Source organism: Amia ocellicauda, chromosome 5 (assembly GCF_036373705.1).
Source record: "Amia ocellicauda isolate fAmiCal2 chromosome 5, fAmiCal2.hap1, whole genome shotgun sequence".
In the NCBI taxonomy this organism is placed as follows: domain Eukaryota; kingdom Metazoa; phylum Chordata; class Actinopteri; order Amiiformes; family Amiidae; genus Amia; species Amia ocellicauda.
The window spans coordinates 43,952,039-43,978,027 of NC_089854.1; the positions used below are offsets into that span (position 1 = coordinate 43,952,039).

The window sequence follows — 25,989 nt, forward strand, 5'->3', positions numbered from 1 at the left end:
ATGTACAATGCCAAGATCCATTGACATGCACATTGTATAATCATGAGACACAAATTTTCAAGGCAGCTGGCCAAGAGGAATGAAACATTACCATACAAAAGAGTCTTAAATGAGACACACAGCACAGGAACAAAAATAGCTAAAATAACACAAATAGGGCAATTTAACATTAGAAAAAATAATCACCAATCCATTTAGCTATTTCCCAGTGAGATACTGCTGCAGTTTTCAGTGCGAGAAACCTTCCACCCCTATACACACACACTAAAGGACCAAAGCAGAGAGGCCTCTCAAACACGATTACTTTGGATAAAAAAAAAGTTAAAAAAACGTACTAATAATTCATTGACAACTGTGACTTGTGAAAGGTCAGAAAATAATTTACTCAGGAGAAAAAACAGCAGTTTGAATTCAGTTTTTGTAAAATATGATAATTCATGGCGGCTTTTTTGTAATGATTTTTAGTGAGATGCTGCAAATATAATAAATAGATGTAATGCCTTTTCTCATCAGGAAATGCTTTACATACTTTAGAAAATCTGATTCTATGGTCCGATGAAACAAAAATTGAACTATTGTTATGTCTGACTCAAACTCAAAACAGTAGGTAACGCCTGTGAAGAATGGTGGTGGCAGCATCACGATATAGGGATGCTTTGCAGAGGCAGAGACTGGGAAACTTGTCAAGGCAGAGGGCAAAGTGGATGAAGCTAAATACAGGCAAATCCTCAAGGAAACCCTGCTTCAGCCTGCAAAGACCTAAGACTGGGATGGGAGATTAACCTTTAAGCAGGACAATGACACCAAGCACACAGCTAAAGCAACACTGGAGTGGCTTAAAAAAATAAATTGAATGTCCTGGAGTGGAGACTTACTCCAAAAGACTCACCACTGTAATTGCTGTCAAAAGTGGTTCCATAAAGTATGGTGAATACTTCTCTAACCAATCCTTTTTTCCCCATAATTTATTTCACAATAAAAAAATATATTGCCTTCAAAGTGTGAAGTAGGTTGTGTAAATTGAAAAGGAAAAAGACCACATTTAAATGCATCAAAAGGTCTGTTGTATACATGATATGCAGGTATAACTGCAGGTAAAATACATGGAAAGGAGAATAACCACACCATCTTAAAAAGAGAAACAATTATGTTGTCTGTCTAAAGCTCTAGTCTTAAACATTACAGTGCCCTAATACTGAAACAAACTAACAAAAGCATTTATAAGTATCAACATTTTTCTACTCTGGTATTTTAGATTACTGTCACAATGCCTGGTTACCAACTGGAAGCAGCATTTTAAACAGCTAGCCTCATTCAATTTAGTTAATGGTGTCACATCTGCTCTGTATTTCAATCAAAGACACATCCTCGGACAACTGTCAAAAATTTGAGGAGTATTCGTGTTTAACCTGAATCATGGAAATAGCCTTCCGAGGGAAGATATCAGGTAAAATGTGAAAATCAAACAGAGCAAGTGAGCCTTGTTATACTTCGAGTACAAATACACTTACATCAGTTTCTAAGGCAGTTTCTGATGAGATTGAGATTCATTTTTATTTTATTGAAACTGCACATTTTATTGAATCACTAAGCTAATTCATACTTTAAATGGGCTAAAATTGTGTTTTAAAAAAAACATATCGTTGGATTGTAGTGAGACAAGAAAGTGGAATTCATAATCAAAATGTGACAGGTCTTTTATTGAATCATTTTCTGTACACATCATGAGTTCTCCATGCGTAGCATACCTGGCCATCTTTTGAAGATGACTTTTGATCATAGTGCAAAAGCACTGCAAGGAAAAGACAGACAGAAATAATTTTATAGAATTTAATTCCATTTACATCACTATGCGATTCTGTAAGTCAGAAATTTCACAGTTTCATCCAGGTTTTTCGTTTTTTTTTTTTTTTTTGAAAAATTTGATATTTTTACTATATACAGTAATTCACATAGCACAACAAGATTAGCACAGATATCAAGCAGATTACATTGTTTTAGAAATGTACATATACACATATACTACAATTGTCAGAGAAGATCTTAATGTTAAGTAATGCTTTACAGAAGCAAGGATGTCCAACAAATGAAATAAAGCAAGAAAAGCATTGCTGACGGGTGTAATCTGGTAATTAAAAATAAAATGGTTCTAACCTTTTTTTCTAATACGGTAAATTAATATAAATACAGTGAAAAGACAAAGGCTTGATTCCCAACAAAGACAAATTACAAGTAATTCTGGAGACTGAAAAAAAAAAAAAAAAATGGGAATGGCAATAGTGAATTCATGTCTAATTTAAAACAGGTTTTAAAAACACCACACGTGTTTTTCTTGGATACATTTTCAGCAGAGACTTTTCAAGTGCAAATGTACAGTGCTACCGTTACCATCTGATCAATTATTCTCAGTATAGGCATCTCAGGTCCAACCTATTTAGACATTAATAAGGCAAAAAAAATGTAAAATAAAAATAAAAATGAAATTGACCTATACCCGTTTGTTTGGAAATACAAAACAAATAAATTAGATATTTGTTGTGACACAAATCTGATTTATATTAATATAATTCCATATATATAATATTACAGTAAAGAGATGTGATTCTAGAGAGTTATTGCTGGATTAAAAGTAAACAATAAAAAAGTGAATATTTTAAACAGTATGTGCCTCTTGTATCTTGACAAACCAAATGAAAATAAATTAAAAGCCGAACTACCTAACCTGTGATTTGTACATTAAGGCATTAAGGCTTATAGTGTATCTGTGTTTTGGGCCATTGCTGAGGGATGATAAACTTATTTTCTAAGATGTGTGCATATTGCAATGCAGTTAGAAAAAACAAAAAGAGTTCCAAGGCAACTAAACAGCAGCTTTCAAACAGTTGAACAGTTATTATAAAAACTGCAACTTCAAATAGCAAAAATAGCAATTGAAAGTTTTTCAGAATAGAAAGTATAATATGCATTATTTACAGGCACAAATATGAGCATTTCATATAGGTTGATCATACTTGAATCTTCTTACTCTGAAAAATTGTATATATCTAGCACCACATTAAAAATAAGCTGGTTTGTACCGATTTCTACAAAAAAGCTCTTTAATGGTGGTCTCCTAAGTCATTACTGTCAGACTCTTCTTTAACCAAGTAAACATCTATTAGACAAAAACCAAAACACATAAACAAGGCTTTGGTCCCCAATTTCACATTAACTGCAATTGTATCAAAGAAGCTGACTTAAAATAGAAGATCAGATGTGACCAGTTTGAAGGAGAACAAAATTAAATGTTAACAGTTTTGAACAGGTTTGAAGTCATGTGGTAATAAAACTGAACATTTTTGTTGTTTGGAATAGGTAAAATAACCAAATACAGTATGCTATGACAGTGAAACTAGACATCAGAAAGTGTTACCAGTCATAAATAAATCACATATTTATTAATAATGTTTGTAGTGAACTAGAATGAAACACTCCTTGTTTTCCAGGATGTACTCAGACCTTCAGTTTTGCAGTTTTGTTCCTTGTTCAACAACTCCAACCGTACTAGTGGACAACACAATGCATTGTTTAGATATAATAATAATTTTGTCTAGTAAATGCATAGTGAAAGATCCACATGGAAACCAAATGCAAACCATTACTTCTTCTGGGAGGATTTAATTTTGGGATTAATTCTGAGTGAAAATAGGGGATTCAGCCGGTTGATTAAGGGAAGTTCAATGCTGTAACTTCTGGCTTCATTTTGAAGTACTGATTAAAGCGCAGGATTGCATACCTAAATAAGAGAAATAAATAAAAACTCATTAATAATGAAATTAGGCACTAAGTAACACTTTTGCAAGGAAGAAATGCAAATGAAAGCTCATTAAAATCCCTGTTCATTGGAAATTAATAGTAGCCATTTTAATTTTCCTAAAAAAAGAAAAAGAAAATGGGAAAACACATTGATGAGGCATATTCATACCACAACAGTAAAAGGCCTAAAACATCAACATTATTAAAAATGTAGTAATTAGTTACTTCTCATGTTCTGGATACAAGACAAAACTACCACCTACATCAAGTGTGTACTAAACATAAAAAAACATGTTTTTACAGCAAAGAGGAATGATTGCTTGATTAAAAGTGGAAATTTAAAGACAATTTGCAAAAAAACAGCAATTACATATAAAATCTTCTTTTATAAACTAAATATAACAAAAAGGTAAAAAGAGACTAGTGTATCCCTGATTCCCCTTAAGTGAAACAATAGCCATTACCAAGAGATTATTTAAGCAAGGAGGGTCTTTGGCAGAGAGCCATCTGAAAGCAAGACTACCGAGAAAATCAGTCTATTCACAGGTGGAAGGAACAATACATACTTTAATCCAACGCTCCTAATAGCTGGTTGAATGTGGGGTACACATCCGTCATTACTATACCAAAATATGTGAGGGCTGGATAAAGGGTCTCCCCATAGAGCATAGTCTTATCCCATAGACAACCCCCCATCCCCAAAGTCCACTGCATTGTCCAGTTGTCTTCAAATCTACTATGGTCTATGTAAAGGTATGTGGTCAACATCACAGTCCAGAACACCCATGGTTTTCACATTACTTGAGCTCATCATTAGTGAACTGAACGTTGAAAGATCACAGAAGGAGGCCATTAAAGCATGGAAAAACACACTGCAGGCCACCTACAGCAACACACAGAAGGTCGTGATAGACATGATAGCTAAACACCAAACCCTAGAAAGAAGGAAAACTCACTTCAATTCTTTTTTTAATCTCTCTATAAACATATCGAAGTCTCTGAAAGTCACAAGACAACATGCAAACATGCAACTGGGACACAAAAGAAAACTGACTCCACTCCAACCCAGAAGCACATTTCAGAACCAGTTTGCTGAGTCTCAGTGACAGGCAACACGTGCAGAAGAGAATGTTGTGTGTGGGACTAACCTGCGAGTACAATTACAGAAACAAATCTCAAGAGTCTAATCAATAGACTACATACAGCACACAACATGTGTAAGACAAGCAAAATGGCGCCCGTGGGAAAATCCCCAGAGCACAGATTACAGAGCGACGATGTAAGAAAGTCAAACTAAGAACTAGCATCTGCTATACTAAGCTACTCAACCTGGCAGCCCAGCTTGCAAAAATACTGCAGTTTTGTAGAAAAGCAGAGCTCGGGGTGCGTAAATATATATAGACACACACAAAGGCACACAAGCAATAATAAATTAAGAGAACCAAGACGCTATTACAACAGAACAAATAGCGCATTTGGTCTCACCAGTGATCAGAGGATCGTGCAGAGGTTGAGAAAAAGTGAGAGGGTGATGCCCTGAGACGCATCAACTGTACTGCCCGTGCGACAGTCTCGTTGCGGTAGAAAGGTTCACAGGTTTTGCAGGTTCAGAAAGCTTTTTGGGCACAAAATTACAGGTGCAATTATGTGCTAAGGAGAGGGAAAACCCATTGGTAATAGCCATTGTCCCCAGCCTGTTGAGGAGTCTAGATTTTATGGAGATACAGGAGGAATATGGAGTTTGCCAATAGGATTATTTATATTTATAAATAAATAAATACAAATACTATATATAATACTTTTCTATTACACAGACTTGGAGAAACTTGTATTCTGTTCTTTTAATTGCAAGAAATATATGGTTTTAAAATACTTACCCAAGGAAATCAAAATCGATGGTGGAGTATTTTGCTTGGATCAAAGCCCAAAGTCCCCAGAAGAAATGTGAGGCCTGAGGATAGAGAAATAAAACTGTTAAACATTATATTATATTATATATATATATATATATATATATATATATATATATATATATATATATATATATATATATATATATATATATATTCTGAACTGTAACATACTTATTGTGTTTCAATATTACATTTGTGAATGCAAATTAAAAGGTGATAAATATTTTGCAACAGCAGAGTAAAGGTGATTAAATTTTTTCTGCTATACTCTGTAAAATCACAAAATGTTATGAGTATTCTGGGAAGGCTTTGTCTTTTCTTTGTTTTGATTTCTTAGCAGAGAATTATTTGCACAGCCTACATATTACAAGGAAAAAGGCATTAAGGATCCTTGTAAATGTGAACTATGGATTCAGTAATGAACTGTCTGAAGGGAGGAGCATTCAACAGTGACCAAGTGTTTGGTATGGTAGCTATAATTATGGGCAATCGAGCCTGTTTCTAATTAACGCAAATCACCATCATCCTACAAGTAGACTAAACTAAAAATTTGACCCAAACAATAGCTCCTTTGAGATCTTTAGGTCAAAAGAACATCAGTGCAGAAGTGTGTATAATTAAGGTCATGGTACTTGTAAGAAAATAGTAGTAATATTTCAATTATGATGGTGACCAAATTACAACATTATCAGATTACTTCACCAGGAAAGAGCAGTGTGAAAATAAGCCCATTTTAGGAAGAGTTTGCTTTGCTTGTGAAAGGTTTCATTTCATGTGATTTAAACCTGTTGCTCTTTATGGGAATACAAGTTTAAAGTCACTTAAATGCATATACATACATATTTTATATAACTATATGCATATACTTGTATGCATACATAAACACATACATACTTCTCAGCATAGAAGAATGAGCATAAAAGTCTTCAGGATTCAAAATATGGCAATCAGTTCTTCAAGGTTAAAGATGGTGGTGATCTACACATAGCAGTAATGCAGTGCCTGACTTGACAGCCATAAAAATAACTACCCTATTTCAGGTCAAGGACTGCATTTCTGTTTCTGTAGCTCACCACCATCTTTGAACTTGAAGAGCTGATTGCCATACTCTTTATCTTGATGACTGTTTTGCTCATTCTTCTATGCTTCATTTTTAAAGACATTCTGCTAAATAAATGTTTTCATATGTTAAATATTTTAGTTTAAGAGCAATAACAAGTTAAAAATAGGGAAAAACATTTCACCCCCTATACACATCACACAACACACACACATTTAGAATGAATTATTCTGAATAGAAGCAACTGCTATGCATGTGCACTGCAAGATAAGACTGCATGCCTTGGCTTTAAGATTTACGATCACTTTACAAATTTTCAACATTCTAAACAGACACTTCTGACACTTGCAATGAAGCTGAATCTCAAAACGCAGGCAATAGCACCCTCTAGGGTTCCACAAAGCATGCAATAAAAACTACAGGTGGAAAATAATTTGAACTGCACAAAGTCCTCAGCTGGATTTGATTAACATCATTCACATTACTGGGCATCGCATTGTCAACTGCACACACTGGCAGGGAAGTTTATGTATTGTGTTAGAAGAAACATGCCAATCAGTGTAAATATTTCCTTGACTCTGCCATAATCAGCTAACTAAGATTGTGAATATTTATCCAAGGAAGCTGGCAACCTGAAGCACGCTTGTGCTGGAAGATAATAGGATAAATGGCATGGCTTTAGCCAGCGCTGCACTGCATTTCATATCCACTGCCAGCTATTGTTATTGTTTCTATTGTCTTTTTATGCTCTAAAATTCCAAGTATAATATGTTCTCTGCTGTTTCAATTACTTTTAGTTGGGAAAATGAAGTGTAGATACTACAACAAAGCCATTGTTACATTCAATTAAAATATTTACAATTGCAGTATATATATTATATATATATATATATTGTTGTGCAGGGTCTGCTTCTTTCAAGGTGCATTCAAAACAGCAGAGAAGATTAAAGTATTTTATTTTGAAAGTAATTTCTCCTGTTCTATTTTGCAAGGGCAAAAATGCAGGATTTTTTTTTCTTTGTCGTCTTCGTTTTTGAAAGAGGTCTTAATTTGCAAGTAAAAGAAGGTTCTAAACAATGGATTACAATGCCCAAACCGTTAATTAAATGGAAATGATATACCACATTTATAATTTACGAAAATTGTATAGGCATCAATTTCGTTTAATTAGTATCTTGTATAAAACATTATTGTTGCAGTTTCTAATACCCATTCTTCAGGAAAAAAAAATGAAAAGAAAAAAGAAAAACAGCAGATAGTGAATTTTAAGAAGAACATCAAAGAACAGACACAAGGCACTAGCCTTTGAGTCACCCTTGTTTAATAACTTCAAAGTAATACTGACTTCACCGAGAAGGCAACAAAACACACGCAGCAGCACTGCCACAACAATATTTGTATAAGACAACAGTACAGGGACATATTGTTAGTTGACAAATACAATTCACATGAAACCTAGAAAAACAGTGCAAACAGTCAGCTAGATTGGAAGAAAATTAAACTGGCACCAAATACCTCTGGAATAAAATCTAGTCCCTCTGTAAATGCTCCTGCGGCCCAAGGACACAGTAACTGTGATCTCTAGGAGTACTTTCCATGGGAAGGTTTTGTGTTTCTTTATACTTATACATATTAGATTATAAAAAGGTGATTAAAGGGGATTTTCAATTGCTATGCGCTTACCCAATAAAACTAAGCGACTGGCACAGTTAAGATTTTAAAATACCATCAAGCTAAAACTTTTTCCCCACCCCAGTCTTCACCCTAATATCATACACTTTGCCCTGGCCCTTGACTTCACTGGAAATGTGACTGATGAAAGCTAAACCCTGGAGCCACCTGCTGCCGCAGAGCAGTCTAAAAGCGGTCATAATTGAAAGCAGAAACAGAGAAACAATACAATAGCCCGATTTATGGGGCTCACTGGCTTCCTGTGTCTGTGAGCCTTTTGCTTTGAAATCCTCTGCAATCTTCTGTTCAGGGGCCATCTGAAACACTTGAAAGATTATGCACATTGCCAACCACCGACCGATCATCTTTCCCAGCTACTTGCCTAGGAGCGCACTTTTTCCACAGCAGGAAAAACTGACCTATAACACGCTGAACACCAACAACTCAGTTTCAAGCTGAGGCCAATAAAGTGAGCTAACAAATTTGTTCTTGAAATAAAGTAAATTAAAATCAACATTCACTGGATTAAAATATTACCCCCCCCCCCCGAAAGTCTTCCTCAACTACAGCTTTGTTCGCTGTATCTTCTTGTGAACCATAACCACTCAGATTTCATCTGTGTTCAACAAAGCTGCTCTTTATGTTCCGAGGACAATTAGCAGAGAACAATAGGTGTAGTGAATGCAGGTTTTCTCTGCCTTTATCACGGGATCAGGAGGAGAAAATGGCCAGGCAAGGCCCATCTGGCTAATGTAATAGCGCGATGTGCACGTCTGCCTGTGCTTTAACTTTGTGATGCAGCATGGTGCTGGGAGAAATAAGCAGCACTATACATTTCATGTGCAAAATATAATTTATAAAAATAAACTGCTTCTTAATAAGCACGCTGTCCTTCATCTTGACTTAATTTAGTATGGGGAATCTTTTGAGAATGCCGATAATGTGCAAAGAAAGTGCAAACAAGAAGCCTTTGTATTAGTCGTCTCTTGCCAAGGCCACCATGGAAACAAAGACAATGGGTTCCATTTCGATTTCAGAAACTCTAGGGAGGGCCCTTTCTTTTCACAGCACATCCAATGGAAATGTGGGAGATTATAACTGGTTATAACCCAGCACTGTATCAGGTGTACCAGTCATCTCATCCAGGCTTGAAACTGAATAGCATACTATAATAGGGTAGCGTTTTATTTATTCATTGGCGCGGCTTTGATTTTTGCCAGTTTTTTAATTGCATTTGAAGCACTCCAGAAACCAACCTCTCCCGACAGGTCTGTCTTTGGTAACACATGACCAGGGTTTCCAAAGTGAGTACTGTGCAAGTTTTCAGACACTTTAAGGTATTAATTTATTTATTTTAAGCCAAACAAAAAAAGCTTCAACAGGAATGTCAACCTTTAAAAATGAACAAAATGCATGCATACAAAATGTCATGTATCATGCACGAAAAATCTAGACAATATCTAAAAGAAAAAAGTTGTTCTCAGCAGTAAAATATAAACCTAGAATAAAGGATTTAAAGATTCAATAATGAAAGGTGACCAAAAGCAGGCACTGCCAGATATGAAACTAACATGAAACTAGGTGCAAAGACTATCTAATATAGGGAGATCTGAGGAAGCAGATTTTCAACTCTCCCAGCTCAGATTTTTTCCCAGCCTGCAGTTTCCTCCATTGTTTCAGTTTCAATCTGCCATTATCTTTTTAACATTTGGCAAATTCATGCTTCTTGCAGGACATTGTTTGCATGTTTCATTTAAATCTGGAAGATGAACTCCCCTCAGGTAAAAACTTGCATGGCCAATCAAAAGAAATTTGTTTAACAAAACATTCAGACACACCAGTAGCCTTCATGGAAATGTGGTGCTCAGAGTATATATAGAATATAGAAAGATTAAAAGAGATCAGTAGAATAAAAAAAGAAAAACAGGGGTGATGCCATTCCAGTGCCATTACTATTAGAAAAGAAAATGGAAACATCCAAACTCAGAATAGAAAAGACCCTTTCTTAGTGGCCTCAATTAAAGACTTCTCGAATCACCACTGTGTGCACATTGCATGTAAGTGCTGTACGATTACTGGACACAAATTGCAAACATGTGTTGCATGCCGTTATGCGTATCACACAGTCCTCCCGCATGCTGGTAACAAGTGGTGTTGTGGATACAAGTAATGACAGAGTATATGAGATATCAAAGCCAGCCTTTGCAGAAACCTAAAGGTTATTATAGCCTGCCTTGTGCTCAGCCTAACTCACCAGAGCGAAACGGTTGACTTGAACATACAGAACCTCTACTTCTTTGTCTGAAACCTCTGAGCCTTGGCCTTTGAACTCTTTGAAAGCTTCAAGATAGGCTCTCAGCCATTGCATCTGCAGGTTTTTGTCTGGATAGCAGCTGTAGTCCACTTCATTTATACCTGAAAGAAAACATACAGTAGAGTACATCCAAGAAAATATCTGACAGTACTTAAATTTAAATAAGGGAAGCGGATTAGTCTTTCTGATTTGATTTAAAATATCATATTGCATCAGGAAAGCAATATAGACTGATTCAGAATGTTTATATATATATTATATATTCAAATAACAAGTCTAAGCAGCAACAGAACTTGGAATACAAATGAATGCAATGAGAAAAATAAAGATCTAACCAATTACCTATATCTATGTATAAGGTATTTGATCAATGCAGAGTACCAGTGTTATATACATAGAAACTGGAAACAACACATAGAAGCACAGAAAGGTGGGTGCTTAGAATAACGAGGAGATCGACAAAAACAAATAAATGAATCTGAGAACAAACAAGTGCATGTGACAATATTGAAAGAGTGAAAATGTTAAAATGGCAATGGTGTGGACACAATGCAAGAAGAAAGGATCAAAGAAAGACAAAATAAGCTCTAGTACAGATGTCAAGAGAATAAAAAAAGACTGCCACATAAAAGATGTGAAGACAAAATAAGAAAATATACTGATGTGACCTGAAAAAGAGATGCTACAATACATTAAGATGGATGGTTTTTGCTTACCTGCAAACTCATTGAAATGGTTCCCAATGTCATAAGCCTGGTAATTGTAGCCTGTGTATTCGTAGTCAATGAACTTTACATTACCTATGTAGGACATACAAATAAAAAATAATTTAGCATAGGACATTGAAAGATCAAACTTTAAGCCCCAGACATTTAAAAAAAAAATCTGTGCTAGGTATTTTATTCCCCACAAGAAACTCAATGAGTTTGTGTTAAGGGTGCACATGCAATTATATAGTTTGGGGATAAGACTTTGCATTTTGACATTAAGATAACCATACATGAATGCAAACCTGAAGCCTTCAAATGGAATACATGCAAAACCATTATCTACCAATGTGAATGCTGGATAAATGTTTTCGGTTTGTTGCTAATATTGTATATGTTTGTATGATGAAAAGCACATTAACTTTTTTTAAAGTTTCATTTCTTAAAACAACTTCTCGTCTCCACTAAGATGAAAAATGTTATCTTTGTATGTAATGTAATTGCTTTACTTAAATCAGCATTTCAGTAGTGGGAGATAAATAATATTAGGGCATATATCATATGTTAGTTATGAGTACACAAGAAATGCACTTATGAATGTCCCAGCAGGTGGTCTGCAATTTTTTATGTTATGATATATGGTAAAGGTTGCCCTCTTGTGTTAAATTGTGAATACTACAGTTTTCTGTGTGTGCACTCTCAGCATATTGCGAAGAACATCAGAAATAGTAGACAAGTAGAAGTTGTAGAAGTAATAGTCACAATAATAAAATCAAAATACAAAGCCTTTCCCTTTTTCAGAAAAAAAATTCTGTAGTATGTTTTTTAACGTTTCCTATTGTGCCTTCCAAAACTTTTATTTCAAGTTAACTAGCATTTATTAGTAGTATTTTACATTTATATTTTACACTATTTAACAAAAAAAATGTAAATTTTCTGTAAACTTTTGTTTTTTTGTGCACAAGATTTAAAATATGCTTTGAAGCACTTTCCCATTATCACTATTGTTACATTGTGTGTATAATGGAGCTAACAATTAGATACGTATTAGGCGGTTACCGGGCAGCGTGCTGTCCTAGGGGGGAGGCACAAGAACAAGTGGTGCCAAAGACCTCCAGTCAGTGCGCTAAAGCAGCAGGGCGAAGCTGCCCTGGGGCAGCAAAGTCAAACCTAATGTGCAGCAGACGGAGAGAATTCGGCAAGCTCATCTCAAAAAACAAGAGATTCACTTTACAATGCTGTTCAACAACACTTCATGGTTAGCACCAGGATTTCCACTCTCCTGCACAAGCCGCAAACTCACAAGTGCATTTTTGTTTCCCCCAACTACAGTACAATATACAGGGCTTTAAAAAAAATTATCCCCAGACAGAATATGGTCTGCAGATCAAAATGGCTTTTCTAACTTACAGTACAGGTGTTTATAGAAGCGCCATTTTTTTATGATGCAAAAGCCTCAGCTGTTGAGGTGAAGTACCTTTTTAATTTGTATACAATTTGACTACAGTATTGCACAATCAGATGACTGCGAGCACTAAATGCAAAACGCTACTGTGTCTGACCATTCATTTTGTCGAAGTGCAGCTTACTCTGAATGAGAAGCACTACAGTCATCTATGCCTCGACCGTAACATTCAATACATGTCTGTGTGAAAACACTTCTAGGACAGTATTTTTACATTGATATTAGAATACATCTACTTTGTTTCTTACTGGAGGTCAGAACACTACTATAGAAACATTGTTCAAAAATAGTACAATGGCCTTTGTATACAAATGTGCTCATTTTGTGCCTTTAAACTAAAATCATTGTGGGACATTTTCTTTTCCATTTATCTGTCAGAAAGATTAAATTGTTTTATATAACTCCAATACTACATATGTTATCAATTATATTACCCAAAAATTTACTATCTGAAGCACAATACTATAAAATATTATAAAATCTTAAAATGGTGGGCAGCCCTGGTGTTAGAGGGACCTGGTCTTGGAGTTCCAGTCTTGCCATGTTTTGTATGTCTCTTTATATCCCAACCTACTAAAAACCTGGATACAATGCTCAATTGGTTCAGCTTAGCAAATCAAATAATTGCAAGCTCAGGTAAAAGACCCTGGGACTCTCTGGAACCAGGGTTACCCACCATGCCTTAAAAGGATTTTCTGTGAATCATGACCGTGTCAGAACTTAAATTTAAGGTTGAGATACTACACTGGTTAATCTTGATAGAGCAATCTAGAACCAAACACAAAGTGTTAGAAAAAAATCGGTTCTAATCCATGTCTGCAGTATTGAGGCTTGGCAACTGAATAAAAGTTAGTGTACATTTGAGGCTCAAGTCATGTGAAACCATCTCCCTGAAGAGCAACTACTGTACAAACAATGCCCTACATGTGACAAACTATTTATACTACACACCTATTATTCATACATTTAATTACTTCTCCCAAAAATGTAATTTTGAAGGGACATTTCTTAAATATTTTTTAGATACAAAATATTTGTTTAAATACTTTGCAAAACAATGTGTTCTGCGGGAGCATTATGTAACCATTTATAAATATGGAAATATGTCTGTCTATTAATATGGTCATCACTGTCATTTATTGACAGATATTTGTCACATCTGCGCTTGTTTACTTTGTCTGGGTAGAAGTTAGAGGGCTCTTTTTGGAAGCCTTTTACTGAGACAAAGTAGACCATAGCAGAAATTACACAGATATGCATGATTACATATACACACTGACGAGTCAGATTTTGTTTCCCTACAGTAACCACAAGACCTTAAAGGTGCATAATGAAAATAAGTAAATTATGCTAGTTGAAGCAGCTCACGTGCCTAATGAAACTGAGCGGAAATTAAATAGCCTATGAAGAATATAAGTAGAAGTAGAAACCGGCTCAGCGGGTTTGGTGTTCTTGAGCGTGAATACAGTAAGGCATTAAACTGAAGAATTCTACCAAAGTCGATATGAATACCTGTCATTACTCTAATTAACAGAATGAAACATTAACTGAAATTACAGTGACCAAACCTCAAAACATGAATGGTTGACATGGGAGCCTCTATCAAAAAAACGACATTGAATGCCTTTCTTGTACCTTTTATCATTTTAAGCTAACAACTTTTTTTTTTTTTTTATTCTCTACACTGGACTCTTATTAAATAATTATTGAATATAGAGACAAAACCAGCAGTACTGGACCTGCTCCTGGACAGCCTTAAAAAGCTCTTGGATCCCAGGTTTTCAAGTTCCACGGTCCAGTTGCAATATGTAACTTAAAATAATGATTTAATAGAACAAGCCAGTTCTACTTTCCCCAGTATTAGAAGGGAGACTCCAGCACCTGGAGTTACCAGCTGACCCACGGGACTCCCGCTTTCTCCTGCCGATCCTAGGAGAGAAAATCTAGACAGAAGGAGCTGTGAAAGTGCTCCCTAGGAGAGCTACTGTAGGGGCAGACTTTTCTCCCCTTTGGATGGCAAATCTTTAAGCTCAAGTGTGCATAGGATAGGATCTGCACTGTGAAATGTGTATGTTTAAACATTATATCTCCTGAGAAATTATTACTTTTATATGTTAGACAGGTATATCATACACATTACACACACAAAAATGCAGTTCACAATGCCAAAAATAACATGTAAAAAATAATAATAAAAAAAAATGGGAAAAGGAAAAGTGCATTGTCTTGTACCAGACAACTGCTAACATCGTGTTCTGGGATGAATTGAATCAAAATCTTTAAAGCTTGACTTGACTGCAGATAAGGGAAGGATTTAGACTTTACTTCAAAAAATTAAGCCTGCTGACACACAAAAGTAGTAAACATTCAAATGCATTCAATATGTATTAAAATTATGCTTTACACTTAACCTGCCAGGTGGGGGTATTTCAATGATTTCAATATCTCAGAAGCTTTTTTATAGTATGATAGTTAAGGCTTATCCTTGTTACTGAACAACAATTTTTATTCTGCTGCTTAAATGCAGTCTCACAAATGCTGTCTGAAGCTTTGAGCTCTGCAAAACTATCAGCATCAATGTTGAGCAGGAATAAAGATGTACACCCCCTCTGTATGCATCATGGTACTAAAACTCCTAGATGATTTTCAGAAATGTGTACTGTAAAAAAATGTGGTTTTCTGTGATTTTCAGGGACTATTAGGCATTGTAGTTCAATATTGGGATTGGAAAATCTGATGTAGGAATGTATTTTTCCAAGATTCAGAAGGGAATCCTGGAGTGATTAACATCTCCCAAGATATTAAAATCAATAAGTGTTTCATACACATAAAACAAACAACCTTTGCATGTATTATATGCGAGGCTCAAATCAGGAGAAAATGTGAATGTCTCCTATAGCCCGAATCAGAATGGCAGGTTAAGTGTTAAAGCTGTAACCATGCATGCAGCAAATAGAATGTGTTGTTTAGCCTTACCAGATTAAGGTGACGAGCTGAAAAACCACAAACCCAAAACACTCATGTAGTAATGCTTAATATCTGAAGCCAAGACAAAACAATTCTGCTTCAGAGAGAAAAACCTAGCTCAGGCACTGCAAAGATGATAAGTAAGTAGAATGACCTACTGTACAACACTTTTAAAAAAACATACAAAACAATAATTTTAAGTTGCATGAACAACACTCACTTCCGTTCTCATTGAAGATGATGTTCTTACACAAGAGGTCATTGTGGCACAAGACCACAGGGGAACCTAGATCTGAGAGACTCTCTTTCATCCACCCCATCTCCTCCTGCAGCTTTCTGGAGCTCGGCACCTCCCGCTCGAATCTGTGTGGAAAGTCAATACACTGGTGAGGCACAGATGGGCAATCTCTCCATTCCACATAGACCAGGGCACTCAACGTTTGTTCCAACACAGGTGACATAATTGATAAATTCAACACTTCTCTACAGGATTAAAACTATACAGGTAGTGAATTTTGAATCAAAATAATCTTTCAGTCCATCCAATGTAAAAGACCTTAAAACAAGGTTAATTAAATAATTGCGAGAGCTCAAGTTGGACTGAAAATCAGAAGCAACTGTGGTCCCTGACATCTGACATTAAAATCCAAATTTATATTATGGAAGATTTTAGAAATGAGGCAATACATTCAACTTGTTTTCTAACATTAAACGCTGAAATCAGTTTAAACCAGTGGTTCACAAACTGCGGCCTGGCCATATGTGGCCATATCTCAAACTGTCACAATATGCACTACAGCCAACATACATTTTATTGCATTTAAAACATACACACATGCAGTACCAATATAGGTAAAGCATTTTGATTGATGTTTTCAATATTCTGATGAGATTTGTTGTAGGACAACATATGCTATGGACCGGCACCAAATGCAAATGCATCACTGTCTAGAAATCATTGGTTTAAACAAAACTTTTATTGACACTTTCACTAGTTCTAGCTAGACAAGTTAGACCGTTTCATGTTTCTGAAAAGGTTAGTTGGTACAATAGGGGGAGTAGAGGGGTTATACATTATGAAAAGCCACAGCCACTTTGTGCAGATTAGCCACTCATTTATCAAATTGGGAAAGTCTTCAAAAGTATCTCACCTGGGAACAGATAAGGATTTACGTCTTGCCTTTTATTATGCAACTTGTTAGTAATACATTACATGCAACCAGGAATGTAGCAATTAGGTGAAGCCTATTTATTCAACACTACTGCAAATAATAGAGCATGCTGTTTTACTTGAGTTTTAAATGAAGCACTTCTATTTTGTAAGTTTCTTGTCACATGAAAGTAAAAGAATGTGGGAAAATTATGACTTATTAAAATAAATGTTAAAATATTATTTTCCCAGGTTTACACTTCAAACTTGAAGACGTGGTTATGAATAAAAACAAAAAACACAAATAAGGTACAGGATACTTCAGAAGAGTACTACAAAGTATAGTTTAAGTGTACTGGCTTTGAGAAAAATAAAACAAGTAAATGAGTGCAGTATTATGTAAATTGTTGAGCTATTCCCTCAAATGCTTTGGCCTTCAGCTATACGAGAACCTTTGGAACACAATGTTCAAAAGGAATATCAAGGAGAAAGTCTGTTCTTGTTACATTATCTCCCAGGGTGCAGTCAAATCAGGATTCAATGTTGACAAAGACGACATTCATTTTCTTAAACCTGCTTCCACATTACATTTTTGTATTGCCATTTGCCCCAGCAACTTCATCAGTATTTCTTTGTTGTTTGTTTGTTTTGCCAGCATGTTACTTTCAAAACAGGCAATAAGAGAGGAAGGCTTTTAATGGCTGCAATAAAGTACGTAATCTGTTCCGGTAATGCCAGGTTCCAGCCTTGACTTTTACATCAACACGTGAAAAGCTATTCTTAGATACTGTTATCATCGCTTACCGCAGGTTTAGTGCCGTGTCCTCAAACTCTGTAGGAATGAGGGAAAAATACTTCCCCATCTTCAGCCACAAGTTGGACTTGGGTACCCAGCCATTGTGAGCATGAATGGCATGGTATTTCGCCAACTGTCTTGCGATAAGCCTTTGGGAGGAGGAGAAGAAAAATAAGTTGAGAACAGCAGAACAGAGCAACACTATAAAGAATTCATACTTATAACTGAATACGAAGTCATCAGAAAACCCAAACAGCTAAGTAGTTCATAGTGCCTTAACGTATTTCAAGGCAGTAAGCATACTGTACTTAACACAAACTAGAACCCTTAAGGACTGCAGCTGCCCTTCCTGTGACACTCGGTGGCCACATTATGCCATTCCAGTACCTGAAGAACTGTGATTGTCGGATGTGCTCGGGGTCCAGTGCGGTGCCCTGCATGAACTCGTAGCACAGGCCGTTGTTGAAGGTGCAGTAGAGCCGGGGCGCACACTTGTGGGCCTGCAGCACACGGAAGCTCTTCACCTCGTTGTCCCGATCCACAAACAGCTCAGTTTTGTGCCCGTAGATCCTCACCAGCACCATGTCCTCCATCGCCTCGCCCACGTAGCAGCCAAAGAGCTTGTTTGTGATGCCATCGGTGAACATCTGGCACAGCACAGAAGGAAAAGAAGAAGAAAAAACATATACATTTATACACATATAATAATACACAAGGGCCAGCCAACCCTGGTCATATGCGCTTTAGGTTAATCTTTTATCAGAACCAGTCACAACTTTAATGTCAATACTATCCATGTTTTTAAAGTATTCAGTGATTTATGATTTTATAGCAGGCTATGAAACCTACTGGATCACGGCACTGGGAAACAGGTTTGGCCACCAACGATAGACTGTTTGTGGAAGTAAAAGACCTAGAAACCTTTGTGCATTTGTGCAAGTGATATTGGGGGGGGAAAAAAAGAAACAATAGAGTTCTGTAAATCTTCCCAAGAGATTATAAGGGATTGTTTAAATGTTATCAGTGCATACATACAGCAGAGCAGAGTAACACACTTAATCCAATCTTTCGACTTAGAAAGTTTGATTGGATTCAGGTACAACACTACTATATGTAGACCTATTTCAGGTAGAGAGGGAAAAAAGTTATGTGCACCTAAGCTTGCATGTGCACTGTCTCAATAGGAATTTAGCCTTTCTATTCAGAACAATGGCAAGATAGTACTGGATGAACTATAGACCTGCACACCCTTAAAAAGTAAAAACAAAAATCACCTACTGTTACACAATACATTTTTACTCCTATTTGCTGGTTAAACCAGTTGTATTTCAACAGTGAACCTGTTTCAATGGCAAATAAGTTGAGGATCTACATGGAGAAAGAGGGTTTTAAACTAGTGCATGTAATGAAATACCAAATGGTTTTCCACAAGAACGGTTTTTACGATTTGTTAGGTTAGTGGTGCAGAACTTGTCCTCCAGGGCCTGCAAGCCGTAACTCCATATGCTGCATAACTTCACGTTTGAAACTGAGCATTGTCTTCACACTAAGGCAGTTTGCAAAGTCATCTGTTAAAAATAATAATGCAATAAGAAGGTCCACCCTCACCCTCCTTTCTGTATTTGGGGTGTATAGAGTGCAATCAAGAAGAGCTGAAGAGATAGAGAATTATTGTTTTTCCCATTTCCCAATATTATTGCATTACTGCATTTTAAACCCATGCAGTTTGCAAATAGCCTACATTATTTATCACGGCTTGTGACTAAATGCATATTACAGAAACTGTGAATGACACAAAGAAGTATGGAAAGATATATGCTTGGAATAACAAGAGATCGAAAAATAAATGAATGAATTTGAAAACAATCTAAAATATATGACATAATTAAAAGAGTGAAAATGTTAAAATGGCAATGGGCTGGACACATTGCAAGAAGAACAGATCAAAGTTAGATAAAGAAAGCTATTGCATGAGTACCAAGAGATTAAACAAAACTAGAAAACCACATAAAATATGGGGAGATTAAATATTAAACTTTGAAGGCATGACATGGAACATGGAAAAGAAAAGCTATAGATCGAAGCAAGTGGAAATATCTTGGGAAGGCCTTAAATATATATATATAATTCTATACAAGTGGGTTTGAACCTCCCTAGAAACACTAACTCTTTGAACAAATTTGCCTTATTTACTTAAACAAAATATCTTGGCGTTCCCTGCGGCACTGTACAATAGAAAAACTGGTATCAGATCAATATTTACAAAAGCTGGTTTTCAAGATAGTATAATCAAAGGATTGACGATAATGGGATGTGTTAGGTATGAGGAAAGTAAATCTTCACACTAACAATTGGTAAACACTACAGACATTTTGACTGAAGTAATTTATAGACCTACTTATTAAACAGTGATGTAATGATGCCACTTGAGGGTACAAAAGAAAAAAGGAAACATCTGGGTAATGTCCTGGCAGACTGACCAGGATTCAAACATGGGGTGTCACTTAACTGGAAGTAGGGGTAAGGATTTCTTTATAATGCCACACAACAGCAACCCATGTGACTGGCCAGGAGCCTGTAAACATGTAGTGTATCAGGTGAGAGCTGCATCAGCCCACCTTACAATACTTTAATGTATGTGGCATTGCAGAGTGAAGACAAATAGCAGACTGCTGTTCAACCTTCATCTTCATCCCTGCCAAGTGCTAAACCCAGGGCTCTAGTGGACAGCCGGGTGGTCTGGATATTACCCATCCCAAATTAGTGGGGTAAAATATTCATACAGGCACTGTGTAATGATTTAAAAAAAATGAAAAGCAGAAAGCTAAAAATCATAAAGCGATTACAGAAAACACGATTTTGAATTGCATCCCAAACATACTGACATGTTTATCATATATTACTATGTGGTTGCAAAACAGGAGGAGAAAATAGTTAATTACGCATGCAATAGTCAATCAGGGAAAAAAACAAGGTTTAGCAAATACCAGGATAGACACAGAAGTTAGCCAGAACCTTACCAGACCGGTTCAGACCATGAAGAGTCTGGACAAATGCAGGTGCAGCTTATTGCTATATAAAACTAAATGGTAATGAACTGTACATGGAGGCTATCTTTATATGCAATACAAGGAAATATTACAGATAAGATCGCCTTAACACAACACTACTCCACAGGAGGTGTTAAGAGCCATTACCTAGACTTCCCTCAAGGCCGTACAACAGCACCTCAATCTCACATTGGGGATGCAGCATGCAAATTGTTATAGACGTGAATGTGTTTATATATGCATAAATTATTTGAATCATCTCTCCAAATGGTTTACTTTGTTTTTGCTACATGTGTTAGTGTCAAATTTAAAGCATGACCATAGATGCCACATGCCACATCTATCCATTACATGTACAACTGAAAATAAACTGAGAGGGCTAACATTCCACTTCTAATCTGCAGTACAATTTGCAATTGAACAAGGACCAAAGGATTTTCAGGAATTTTATTAGGCTCATGCCAACCATTTCAAGCATTTGCCGAACGTGCAGATTTTTAATCATTGATGAATGAAGCGCCATGAGAAAGTGGTATCAAGCTGCAAGTAAGAGGCAGATGCATCTATCTATATGAGATTATGTGGAATTGGGAAGCCGCTACTATGACATCATTGTGAAAGTTGTTTATTTGTCAGATGGGAAAAGTACTGAATTCCTCATGTAGCCTACTTGAGATGAAGACATCAGAGAAACACACTACTACATTTACCACAATTGACAGTGTTGTTTTCCGATTTGGGATAAACAATTGTAAACTTAAAGAGTAGTGGTCAATGTCTATAAATATGTATTTATTATTATTAACCATATTGGGGTATCAAATATAACTATTTCTCAAACAGTTTAAGTCTACTAATTGTCATTCCTACCGAACCCTAAAAAAAATGAATGGACGATTGTAACTGTATGGTGCAGCTGAACTGTGTAATTGTACAAAATATTTTTCCAACTTAATTACCATTAATTAATTACCATCCAGTAAATTAGAGAATTATGCGGCAAACATCACATTGGAAATTGTGGGGAGTGTTAAGTGGGTCAACACACATCTATTAATAGTCCAAGGACAATAGTGCTGCTCACAGACATGTGGATTAGAGAGTTGACAGAAAAAGGGTTGCACTGTTAGAAATCAAAATGGTTTCAAATGCAGAAAAAAATAGGAAGCAGCTCTACAAGAACAGGAAGGGGTGGCATTTCCAAAGTACATGCAAGCAGTTTTTCAACTCAACAGAAAAAGTATCAGAAGTTATTAACTCTTTGTTAAGGGCACCTAGGCTGATGTACAGTGGAGATCCAAGTTATTACACAATCAGACACCCTCTGTTCCTCCCTGTAAAGACTAGTAACTTCACCAGAGTCTTCGTTGTCATTTGAAACATCTAAGAAGGCATTGCTAAGAAGTTACACATCCTTCTTTCATACCTTAAATGTATTTTGAGTGCTTCTATGATGCACACGTTAACCCATATAGTTCTTCTGAATTACTTTCAAACCACTACTTTGCTGCAATTTGCTTTTCAAACATAAATTCCTGCATTCATCATCTCAAGGATGTTTTTGGTAACTATTTCTGGGAATAAAGTAGTTCATGTCACAACAGCTCCCGAGGGTCAGGAATTCATGCAGAACACATGTGATTTGCAGTTCAGAATGTGAGGTTACAGAACTGGGAAATATGAACTGTTCCTTTATGGGGTGTTTGTTCATCAAGTTGAAAGTCACATTTACAAAAACAAGACTTAGATAAACAAGAGCAAGGTAAAACTAAAACAAAGATGAAAGGGTTTTTTAATTACTTTGCCCTGAAGATATTTTTATCATGGGCGACTTGCAATACTTATGTTGTAAGTCGCCCTGGATAAGGGCATATGCAAAGAAATAATAATAATAATAATAATGAGTCATAAATAAAGACAAAGAATTGTAACACGTACCATAGGAGAGATATCTTACGTCTTGCCAAAATACCTCATTATGCACATAAAGTTATCTACATGATATAAAGTGGTTCAAAAGTTGTAAAGAAAATACATTTGCAAAATGGGAGTAAGCCCATAATTGATTCTCCACCCAGGATGAAATACAAACAGGCTGTTTTTGGTGTTGCTAGATTAAATAACAGCTATGCCTGAACACCTTGTTCAAATAACTAATGGAAAAAATAGCCTACACTAGGAAAGGGATGCAAGCTCCATTCTGCTTTTCTGGAAGAAGAATGTTAGCTTTGCTTGGAATGCAAAGAAGGGCCAGTTTGAATTCATACAAACAATATTAATCCATGTTTCACTATAGTAATACAAGGAACATATACCAAACAAAGATTAGTGTTTTCCAGTGGGACATTTTAGGAAGTTGTGCTTAAGAATTCTTTTAATGTGTACATTCAATCATGTTGTAAGGTCCTTTTGAAACACATTGACCTCAAGAAACTATGCAATGTAATGCATTGGTTGGGATAGTGAGGTTACTAAACAGCACAAAATACTGTGAAAGTCTAATTAAAACAATTATTTAGTCTGAAGTTCATAATTTCTGGCAGACCTTGAAGTCAGATGATAAGACAAAAATGTTATTGTGTTATACAGCTGGTGATGTATTTTATTTTAAATATATATAATTTATTTAGTTTTCTTTTAATTGGCAATACAAAAGTAATACTTGATACATTAAATAACAATTTTAAAGACTGTAAACCAAGTATCTGGTTTAAGAATTGCTCAGATGGAGATGTTGCCATCACACAACTGAAGTTTGGATATGGGTTTTACTTATCCTCCTTCAATTCTTCCCTGGTGTAGCAGGTATGAGATATTTTCCATAAAACAAAATAAAATAGCAGCACATTGTTATTGGGTCACAATATTAATAATGTTAGGCTATTCCCATTGTGTGTGTATCATTTCTGTTTTATTCATATAGTCATAAATTGGAAAGATTTAAGACATTTTGATTCGAAGGCAAATGTCTCTACTAGAAACCACTTTCTAGAAAGGAAGAAAACAAAAAGTCGCATTGATGTAGCGCACATTTGCGCGGTTCAGCGCTGCTCCGCCAATGGGATCGTGCAATTCTGCAGATCTGCGCAGAACTGCGATAATCTGCGTTACAAGAATGCGACCACTGATAGAACTACTGCCATATAATTTATGATTGTATGTCGATCATAAAACAATCAAAATAGTGACATGTTTATCATAAATTACTGTGAATACAAAGGAGGAGGATAAAATAGTAAATTGCTCGTGATCAATTAATAAAACAAGGTTTAGCCAACAATATTTCAAGGACAGACCCAAATTATCCAGAACCTCAGACCTTGCAATAGTCTGCATAAATGCAGGTGCATTATGGCTATATAAACCTGAATGGAAATTAACTGGACATGGAGACTATCTTTATAAGACACTGTGTCAGCATTTCCCAAAATATGATCTATACCGATGGGTGTGTGAATAGATTTCTTTGTGCGTGTCTGTATAGACTTCATCTTGTCCTCAAAAAAGATACACCGTCGCGAAAACCAAGTCTGAAATACTTCAATCACAAAAAACAAACGGAGCCATTTTAAAATAGAACATAGTAATAATTGAATAACCGTTTCAATATCCTATCGTGGCAGCAGGTTATATTTACTAAAATCCACTGCAGATTGGGGATTCAAAATACAATACGAATGAATACAATGAGCAAAATATATGATTACTGCGACACAATGGACAGTGCGGGTTTTTTTTCCTAATGACGTGCTATACATGAACCAGGTACGGAGCCGTGTCGTCTATTCCTGATGTATCGGGCCCTCCTGGCCTTCCGATCTGCCGCTGACGTCGGCTGCAAAAGCGCTGCAAAAGCGCTGCAAGGAATAACTTTCCCGTTTTAATGCACTGCGTGACAATCGTTTCTTGAAACCCGTCCGTGCATTAGAAACCTCGGTTTAAATTGCACTTCCGCCGAGTATGAAGGATACAAAAAAAAAAAAAAGATACCTTCATTTTGACCTCTGATGGTTTCCAATGGGGTCTCAGCCTCTGGATCAATTTCAATGATCCTGTTCTGAAATCTTGCTCGTCTACAGTGACATCTAATTTGTGCACGGCGGGGGCTCCGGCAGGGACGTGGATGTAGTCAGCCATTGTAAAACTAAGATTTTTTTCTTTTTTTTTCTTACTGGTTTGTTGTTAGGTTTTTTTGTTGTTGTTTTGTTTTTCACAGTGGATAAAGCAGAAACGTGTTTCAGTGCAGTGCGCTGTACGCTCTTTTCTCTGTGTAACTGCTTCGGAGAAAATTCCAGCTCTCTATTAAATTTCCTCGCGTTGCATTGTGGTCCGCGATGAGTCACGGCGTCGGACGAGGCGTTGCCCAGCCCTGCCGACGGGAGGGTCTGACGTCATTCCTCAGGCATGGTACAGGAGCCTACTTTGGATGGGAATGTGAAACCTCTGGCAGGAATGTGTGCCATTAGAGTTAAATCATGTATATGTTATCCGATCAATTCACCAATAACAATACGTGTGTACATTAAGCTAGTTGTACAGCTGCCAAGACATCTTCCCATATGAGACATCAGACGTTTGATTATGCAATAGGCTACTGTAACACAGTTAGATTCATGCGGTTCTGCCCAGATCTTCTGAAGTGTCTCTTGCTCAGAGTGTCGCAGATCAGAGGATATTATTCATTAACAATCTTGCAGTACAACTAAATATCCTGGTACTACTGTAGCTTTGTGAGTAGTGTTAAACAAATAATAAAGTTAATAGTGATCTTAAATAGCCCACTTAACCTAGCAATGAGACGCTAAGCTGTCCCCCAAACATGTAATACATTACAAAAATCCAAAGCCACTGTTGCATTAGTATGCATCAATGACTAATTTTACAATATGATTAGAACATTGGCGACGTTATTAATTCATATATATTGGGTTTGTTTTAAAGGCAGCCTAATGTCCCATTGCTACCACCAGTCCCAGAAATACCAGTATCCGTGCAGAATAATTGTTCCCGTACACTGAACAAATGGAAAACCTGAAGTCGAGGCTCATTCAGTAAGCAGAAGTAAAAACAAAACATAATAATACAAAATGACGACGAAACT

The 25,989-nt window shown here is 36.2% G+C and overlaps 1 protein-coding gene across 1 annotated transcript; it reads right to left on the reverse strand.

The window, feature by feature from the left end:
* Positions 1-1,679: 1,679 nt before the first annotated feature.
* On the reverse strand, positions 1,680-25,218 carry etnk1 (ethanolamine kinase 1). Its single transcript, XM_066705361.1, has 8 exons — positions 24,879-25,218; positions 18,226-18,485; positions 17,847-17,987; positions 16,113-16,255; positions 11,470-11,553; positions 10,694-10,854; positions 5,673-5,746; positions 1,680-3,775 (listed from the first exon to the last, which is right to left on the reverse strand). The coding sequence occupies exons 1-8, from the start codon at positions 25,023-25,025 to the stop codon at positions 3,706-3,708; spliced, it is 1,080 nt and encodes a 359-aa protein (XP_066561458.1). The 5' UTR covers positions 25,026-25,218; the 3' UTR covers positions 1,680-3,705.
* Positions 25,219-25,989: the final 771 nt, after the last annotated feature.